The sequence below is a fragment of the Ixodes scapularis genome, unplaced genomic scaffold (assembly GCF_016920785.2).
Source record: "Ixodes scapularis isolate PalLabHiFi unplaced genomic scaffold, ASM1692078v2 ptg000597l_1___fragment_1__unscaffolded, whole genome shotgun sequence".
Classification (NCBI taxonomy): domain Eukaryota; kingdom Metazoa; phylum Arthropoda; class Arachnida; order Ixodida; family Ixodidae; genus Ixodes; species Ixodes scapularis.
The window spans coordinates 5,209,352-5,218,344 of record NW_024610006.1 but is presented as its reverse complement, the minus strand read 5'-3'; the positions used below and the strand labels follow the sequence as shown (position 1 = coordinate 5,218,344).

General features: G+C 51.7%; 1 protein-coding gene across 1 annotated transcript; it reads right to left on the bottom strand.

The window, feature by feature from the left end:
- Positions 1 to 6,801: 6,801 nt before the first annotated feature.
- LOC120847182 lies at positions 6,802 to 8,351 on the bottom strand. The gene is made up of 3 exons (XM_042287886.1): positions 8,305 to 8,351; positions 7,132 to 7,552; positions 6,802 to 6,951 (listed from the first exon to the last, which is right to left on the bottom strand). Exons 1-3 carry the CDS (start codon positions 8,349 to 8,351, stop codon positions 6,802 to 6,804), a joined length of 618 nt encoding a protein of 205 aa, XP_042143820.1.
- Between the last annotated feature and the right edge of the window lie 642 nt (positions 8,352 to 8,993).

Below are 8,993 nucleotides of genomic sequence, written 5' to 3'. Positions count from 1 at the left end.
GATCGGCGTTCGACTTTGGCGAGGCGGGGAACGTCGAAGACATGGTCAGGGACTGTATGACGTACGTGTACGCGCCGTACGACTACCCGCGGCCTACCTTCCTGAACGCGTACGTAAAAAACTATCTACTGGGCGACAATAACCGCGTGGAGCTCCTCCTGGACACGCTTAAATTGGCCTGCATGGCTTTGGCCTACAGAGACCTCAGCGGCGTCGTTCCTGCCGACCCTTCGGAACCAATGGGCACGTACGAGCCGCTTTACAACTTTGTCCTCGCCAACGGAGCCTTCACCAAGTTGAGCGACAAATGCGTGGGCACTCTGTTGAGCAAAGACGTGGCCGTGTACGGCAGAGACATAAAAATCGAGCCGAGCAACGTGGCCAAGCGAATAGCCTCCGACCTGACCGGTTTGGACGAAAACGTCTTCAACTGCACCCTCCTGGAACGAACCCTTACGTCCTACCTGAGTTTGGTGTACGGGAAAAATACCACCGGTCATTCCAAATTGTACGTCAAGATACGCGACTTGCTAGATAGGTACAATGCACACATCGTAGCGGTCAAATAAAAAATGCCACCCAGAGCTCGGCGAGGTAGCAGGGGAGGCCGCGGTGCCGGTAAATCCAACACGTTGGCGGTCGGTAGGGCCCAGGCAGGCGACATGTCCTATCCCATACTCGTACATCGAGGAGAAGAACAGCAGCAGGCGGGACAACTACCGGTCGTCGAGTGCGAGGAATTTGTGGACGATCCCAATAGAGTTCGCGTCGGCGGCGTAATAGAGATTGGCGAACGCAACATGACGCGTAGAGGACAGAGAACCATTCTCGATCCGGAACACGAACGTAATTTACACCCGACGATAAAGCGACTCTTGGACAAAGGTTATGTCATTCCTCAGATTATAATAAACAATCAACGCCTCTGACCGCGCAATGTTGTTTACAAACGAAGAATACGGAATGATGGAGTCACCGGCATCGAGCGCTATAGAAACCCCCAGGTATTCCGGCGTGACGCCGTTTCACGTTCCGCAATACAATTTGGAACTGGCCGAAAGTAACGCGGACAAGGTGGAAGCCATCAGGCGACAGTTTAGAGAAATCTTGGGCCCTATGACGATCGAGACCTTAAACCATTACACGGTAGATCAGGGTTTTGCCTACAAACTCGAACGCGCCTTTGAGGAACTCGGCGCGGTGCGCCAACGCGAATTCCTCTACAAGGCGCTCGTGGCAGTTAAGCGCATGACCAGGGTGAACGTGGCCTTTCGCAACGTGATCGAGTTTATAAATTTTGCGCTGCGCCGAGACGACTACAGGGTCATGAACGTCGTGTTGAAAGACAACAAAATTGACGTCGAGTGCTACGAACGGGTCGACATCGTGGAGAAGCAAATCTGCAAGCGGCAGTGGCGAGTCGAATTTAAAGAAAAGTATGGACGAGAACCGAGCCTGGCCGAGGAACTGTCCAGAGATCGCGACTTGAACGCTCGAGCGTTGTGTGATGCGGTGATGGATTACGAGGGAGGGCCCTCGATACTACAATTATAAAAATGATGGAATCGGACTCGCAGAAAAAAATATTGAGGAAATGCATCGAGGACTTTGTGATTGGTGAAGACATTTGGGAACGCACTGCCGTCGTTTATAAACCATATCAACACCTGTACACGGGCGACGTGTTGCGATACTTGCGGATTCAAACGGCCATCCGAATGATCATGGACGACGAGCAAAAAAAACCTACGAGAGCCCTATGAGACGCTCTGTTTGAAAACATATCCACGTTCGTTCGTTTCGAGAGAATGAAGAATAAGCGTCGACGGACCGGCGCCCGCCGGACAAAGAAGACGGGTGAGGGATTTTATTCCCTGACAAAAGTCCCGGACATTAGTAGTCTACCGACAGACGTGCGATTGGAAATTGAAAAGTCCTTTACTCCTAATCCGAAATTGAAGACTCAGCTAAATAACCTTCTTCAGAGAAAGGCGATCGTACAATACTGTAAGCAGCGTCAGTACGACATATCGCAGTACCCGACAAACGTTCTGGCCAAACGCTACAAGTTTAGAGAGATACACCGCGACGTCCGCGAACACTTTGAAAAGGGAGTCGCCACCCACAACTCTGTCACCAAGCACCCGCTTTCGACAACGTTTCGCGAAAACGCCATCGCCGTCAAGGTCTCTTCTTACGTGAACAAACTCAAGAACAAAGTGCGTCTTCCGACGCGCGTTCCAGAAAATGTCGAGGCTCTGTTGAGAGGCATGGCTTTTAACGAGTAAATAAAAATGGTCAAATTTTCCAAGTGCGGTTTCTCGAAACGAACCGCCAGAACAAAGTGTTCGAGATGCAACAGGAACGGTCGTAGACTCGATACGAGAAAGCCGTATCGCCTCGAACATTTCACCAAGGAAGATCAAAGGCGCATTCTCGGCTCCATGCGGGTTAAACGAGGACAGAGTCCAACCTACCTGAAACTTTTATTGGGGAAACTAATTCAGGCCTTTGCTCGCAAACACCGACTGCCGGCGTCATGTCCGATCAATCGAGCCAGACACGCGCTGATAACTCACGCGATCCTCGACAAGATTCGACCATCGAGTCAAAGAACGAGGAGGAGTCGTAGCAAGAGCGTCGCGCGGCGGAGGACTAGGAGCAGGAGCGGAAGCGTCGCGCGGCGGAGGAGCAGGAGCGGAAGCGTCGCGCGGCGGAGGAGTAGGAGTAGGAGCGTTCTCTCCTCGGGTCGAAGAAGAGGAAGGAAGAGGAGTCGCAGCGTCGGCAACAGGAGGAGCCGTAGCATTTCCATCAACCGAGGCCGACTCGGTCGCAGCGTCAGTGTCGGTAGGCGAACAATGTCCAGAAACGCCAGCAGCGACTCCAAGTACATGTATCCCGTGTAATAAAAAAATGTATCAAGTGCGCGTGGATTATTCTTTCGACCAACTCCCGCCGAGCCTGCTCAGGTCTCTCACGAGCGCTCACGAGGGGTTGCGGTCGGAGAAGAACCGTCTCATAAAGCGTGCCAACGACGTGATCAGAGACTTTCAGGTCTTTAAGATGCACAAGCGCAGCGCCCCAATTTTCGTCAGTCAATTTCCAGTTCACGTGTTGAATGACATGTACTCGATAGTGCCCGTGCGTAACAAGAAGGGCGACGTCATGTGCGGAAGGGAGTACGCCCAAACGGCCAAGGCTATTCGATCTAACTCGTTCTATCCCGTGTTTAAAGCGAGAAGCGACGGCGCAGCCCTGTTGGAAACCAAAGTCGGTAGGACCACCGGAGATAATCATTCGCCCTACGTTTCGGGAGTCTTGGTGAACGTAAACATTGACAAGATATCTAGCAAGTTTCACGACGTGGTCACCAGCCGCTCGATCAAGGTGGGGCAGAGGATCGACGTGATTCGCGACCCACCGCCGTCCTTTCTGGAAACCATAGTCGTGGCCTACGAGATGGTCGAGCTAGGCGAGTTGTATAGGACAATAAACGGCGACTTTACAAACTTGCCCACGCACGACACGTATTATTCCGACAACATCGTGCACCGAGAGTCTGGTGCAAAGTTTCGTCCAAACGCGCGCGACAACGTGCGAAAGGAATTCAAGTATCGCGTTTCCAATCGCCCCAACTACAGGATCGTGGACGACTGGGAAAAGAGACCGCTGGGTCCGTCCACGGATATTCCATTCGACCGGCGGAGGCCGCTACAAATCGACTCTGCGTACCAGACGGACGGTGTACGAGACAAATAATAATAATAATAATGAGCCCAAGTTTCACGGAAATTCGGACGACGACTACGCTGAGCGCAACGTGGATAGCGACGACGACGCTGAAGACGGTGACGACGGTGACGACGACGTCAGTGACGAGATCAGGCGCTACAAGTACAAGAGATACTACACCGAAAGCGATCACATTATGCGAGCTTTGCGCAACGTCTAGTACGTGTCTTTTTTTGAAATAAACAAACAATCATTCGAGAGGCTTTATTTTTCTACATACACAAAACGTACGTATATATACGCGCGCCTGCCGAAGCGCGTCGACAAACGTAGAACATGACCGGAGTAGCATCCAGCGTGTCCAAAGAGTTTCGCGAGGCCACCAAGTTTGATCAATCGCGAACCTTCGACTGGAGCAGAGTAGTGGCCAACGTTTATTCGGAAGACTCAAATGAGGAAGAGTTTGAACGAGAGAGGGTCGTCCTGTTCTCCGAAATTTGTAAACTTTCTCATGTGTCCGCGAACGCTCTGACCGTTTTGGACCTTGTCGACTATCCGACCTTGGAGGACGCACAATTGTTGTACATTGTTTGTACGTATACGCACCTCAAGACCATACTCCTGAGGAACGCCCCCCTATTGTCAAACTCTGCTCTACAATACTTGGCGACCTACGCTCAATCTCTCGAACATCTTCAAATCAGCAACAACGGTGGCCGTATCAGGAACGAGGGATTGATTCATCTGGCTCCTTTGCGTCGACTCAAGAGTTTGTGTCTGACTGGAATAAGAAACGCCAGTCTAGCTGTCCTTCGAGTGATATTGCAGAACAACGAATCTATATACGCTATCTTGGTGATAACGACGGAACTCTTCGCCTCTAAAGATAACGTGACGCACTTTGTCTTTTGCGCTTCGAATCAGTTGAGTCAGGAAATGTACGATTTTGTTTTTTGTAGCGAAACGTTATCTCCGTTTTCAGAGAGCGAGTGAGGGTATATATATATATATATGTACTCGCACGTACTACGCTTACAGCAAAGCTAACCCTACCCTCTCCCCCGACATCACGACACGACACGACTACTACCCTATAACCCAAAGCGACAATGGCTCGACTAGACAGGTCCCCATCTCTCCCGCTGGCCGACACCTGCGTACAAGTGTTCGCTCAGTCCAGAGTGTCAAGCGTGGTGGATTGGAAAACAGTGGTGCTTAGTATATACCACGAAGAAGAGGGCTACGCTTGGGACAACGTGGAAGGGCAAATTCACTGTGCGTATACCGAAATTTCAATATTAAGAAGCTTTCCTACGCACATCACATTCTTGGAGTTGGTGCACTATCCAATGCTGCGAGACCGCCACGTCAGTGATTTGGTTCGTTTCTACCCGAACATCAAGACTTTGCTCCTACGTCACGCACCCGGCTTGACCAACGACTCTGTAAAGTGCTTAGCGGACGGTCTACCTAATTTGACTCACTTGCAGATGGGATCGTGCTATCACCTAGACGACGAAGCCTTGATGTATCTCGCAGAAAAGAGGATCATCGACGTTGGCATACGGAGCCTCTGCATGACCGGACTCGGATTTATACGCCGAGAAACGCTTCACCAATTTCTCAACGTGCATCGAAGACTGACTACTCACCGCTAGAGACGTCCCCAACAAGGACGTCTACCTTGGTGAATACACTTTGTGTATTTCTAGCACAGTGTCTCCGTCACTAAGAAACATTGCGCCAACCGACCTAGACGTTATCGAAGGTGTGGACGGTGTTGTGGGTGACATCGAGTACCAAGACCTCGACAGTGACGACGGTGACGGTGACGACGGCTACAGTGACGACTACGACAGTGACGCCGACGAATATCTCGAATCGGACGACGACAGAATGCTGGGTCCGATCGTCCTAAACACCTTCAACTACGACGAAGGAGAAGACTCAATGGGCGAAGAAGACGACTGAGTTATGCTTGAAAATAAATATTTCGCGTGCTTATATTTTTGAGTCACGAATCGTTCTTTTGCATGCACACTACACTAGTGCCAGTACAAATAGTTTATTTAATGAATTCGATACATTCCACTCACTGCAGATTTACAAAGGCAACACACAAATTGCTCTCTCGAATTGTAAATCATTGGAAATAGACAATTTAAACATAAGGCGGCGTGGGCACAGGGCAAAGTAACTATACACACCGGACAGTTCATGCAGACGACGCAAATCGTCGTGGACGGATCGGACCGCTTCATGGAGATGCTCGTCTTGTCGATGCGCGTGGGATACGGACGTCCTACGCTCAGCGCCGAAAAAGAATCGCTGTTTTCGAGAAAGGACTTTAGCTTGTTCGGACAGGAAAGATCAAACTTGGAAGTGGCCAATGCTGTTATAAAGTCTAGGCTGTATTTGTTTGAGACAAACTCAATGTCCTTGGTATATTCTAGCAACCAAAATAAATCGCTATTTCTATACACGTCGGACACCTCCTTGATGTATGTTACGCTCGCGCACAATCGAAGATAGGGGCAGCGAGGGTTGTACTTGGCGTGTTCCTCGACTGGGTCGTCGTAGTCGGCTTCCCACGAAAGCAACCGAAGTCCGCAACAAAAGCATTCCACGGTCCGATCGGACAGGTAATAAAATCCCGCAGATGCCATGTAATCCACGTCAAAGACTTCTTCTTCTTTCGGCCGAGCGTCGAAGGAGGCGAACCTCGCAGTGTAAGTCTGAAACTCGGGCCTAAAGGCAAGCGCTCGTTCGGTCACCACCGCCGAGACGTCTGGACTCAGCGTGCGTAGCGGTGCGTCACAGTCGGATTCGTGCAGTCCTTGGGGAAGTGTTTCGTCTGAGGCCACGATAATAGAGAGTTGAGTCTTTTGCTGGCACATCGAGCAGCTGAGAATCCGCTTCTCCGGATCGTAGGCGAGTCCTGCCATGGCAAAGTCCTTGGGTGTGGGGGTACTGTTGCGCAAAGGCCACGTCGCAAAAGTTTTAAAGTCGGACATCACCTTGGCCACAGTCGGTTCGTGGTCGAACAGTCTCCAGTAGAAAGACATGTTCTTAAGCAAAGTAGACTCTAGAAATAAAGTCGATTTTGAGTCTACAGGCCTTGCAATGTTTGAATAATATGGTGCAGTCGAAACACGACACGCAGTGTCCGCACGGCAAGTAGGCAATGTTAGCCGGAGCCTTCATGCATACGATGCACCCCTTAGTTGATTCGTCTCGTGACTTTATAGCGGAATAGTGCGTATCACTGATCGCGCTATCTATCACAAAGTTACCCCACCTACCGATAGCCTTGTGATCGAACGAAGGAAGGGCGTTCACTGGCTCAAACAGAGTGTGACTGCCCAACGGAGTCGCCTTGCTGCTCCGAATGGCACTCACCATCGCCGATACGTTCAAGGGATGCGTCAGGTTGGCCGTGTACAGAGTACTCATAGTCCTGTTGCGGAACTTTGGGTCCTTGACGAGATCGTCGATCTCGGGAAAGTGAGACGCCCAGTACATCTCGCTCCTGTAAAACTTTTCGACTGCATCGTGCACGTAGTAATAGGTCTTGTTCACTCGTAGAAACACGCAATTGGGGGACCTGCGGGCGTGTAGCAGCCACGGATCGTCTTCTTCGCAGTCGAGGATCGAAAATACTTGCACCCCGCAGTAGAAACAAACGATTATGCGGGTCACTATCTGTTCGCGGGAGAGGTAGCCCTGCTCGTCGTCGTGCGAGCAGAAAAAGCCGGCCTTGGCGAACGCAGGGCCTCGAACATCGTGAAAGGTCTTGGCTCGAATCTTCTCGTCGACGTATCTCTTGTAGACCGGGTGAGAGTAGCTCGGCAAGACGGACACGACCTTTGCTACGTTCAGCCGCGGGTCCCTGTACTGCTCGAGAAACTTGCACGGCATTCGGCGGTGAAGGTCCATCGGGTGAAACGTGAGCGTCTCCCAGTCCTGTTCGGCGACTTGAAATTTGCAGTGCCGACAGTAGATGTGTTTCCGGTCAGCGCAATATTCTAGGCCGGCATAGGCAAAGTCTCGAGGCGTGGCTCTGGTGCGAAGTCGCCATTCGGCGAACGTCTTGAAGCGACGCACGACTTCCTTGCTTATGGGATCCGTAACGTGTCTTACAGGAGAGATGGCGATAAATACGTGCCCACGCTCCCGAACGACACGTCGACCTTACTCGGCTACTCGTCCAAGAAACTCATGCAGCACATTACCAAGGCGCGCACGACGCTCCTGACCAACGGAGATGTGGAACCGGTTGCAGATATGCTCTTTCGCGTTTTCGAACTCGGTAGTAACATACTGATGACGGTCGACATGGATCAGATGGCCATCCAAACGCTCCTAAATGACAATACAGTATTTCACTGCGTAATGGGAATCGAATACGTACGAAACAGTCTCAACATACTTAGGAAAACCTCTTCCTCGTCGACCACTCAGCGCGCCATCAGGGATCTGAAGCCGTACGTGGACGCGTACGCTACTGCCATTCTGCGCCTGCTACTCCTCTACATCGAAGAGATCTTTTCCCATGCGCGCGAGGCGACTCGCGGTATGGCGGTGGGCGCAAGGACGGCAGCCAAGATTACGGCGGTCATGCTAGTATCCCTGTGCAACTACGCGGCGGTGCGCGTAAAGTGCAACCCCATCTTTCAGTTTGAGAGCGCCATGGGCCACAACTGGCTCGACGTGGCCAACGGTCTCAGCCTCATGCACAGGATCACGCAGCCACACACCGTCAACGAAAACATTGTCGGGGCCATTCGCGTAAAGTTTTCGCAAAACAACAAGCCACAGGACGTCATCAACCTCCTGGTCGAAGAGAGCAACAGGTTGTACACGAGTAACGTCGAGAACGGAGTGTACCGCTGCGACACCGACTACATGACGCTCCGGACCGTCATGCCGGCCGAGCGGGTCACGGACGACGTCAACATCATCGATCCGGCCATCTCTACGACGCTGCGTGACCACAACGAGCTCATCATGAAGAGTTCCGACACGATCCCCGTGCCGCGGACCAACCACTACGTGCTAGCCCTGCAGAAGGAGAAGGCGCCGGCCACCGAGGTGTCGGTCCTTAACATCGCCTCCATCATAGAACAGTGCATGAGCAACGGGCGCGTGGACTCTCGCTTCGTCGAAGTGCACAAACAGTCGGACCAGGGCACGCAGGAGCTCAACAAATTTTACAGCCAGGCCTGTTGCGTCTCGCCCCGTAACCTCGGTCTGTTTCTACA

What these genes read in the sequence shown, in the direction of transcription:
- LOC120847182 (XM_042287886.1), bottom strand. Translation starts at nt 8,351, where the DNA reads ATGACCGCCGTAATCTTGGCTGCCGTCCTTGCGCCCACCGCCATACC. An exon ending in CTTGCGCCCACCGCCATACC is followed by an intron (nt 7,553 to 8,304) that starts GCGAGTCGCCTC and finishes GGTCTACAAGAG; the next exon opens with ATACGTCGACGAGAAGATTC. An exon ending in CCTTGAACGTATCGGCGATG is followed by an intron (nt 6,952 to 7,131) that starts GTGAGTGCCATT and finishes GAATCAACTAAG; the next exon opens with GGGTGCATCGTATGCATGAA.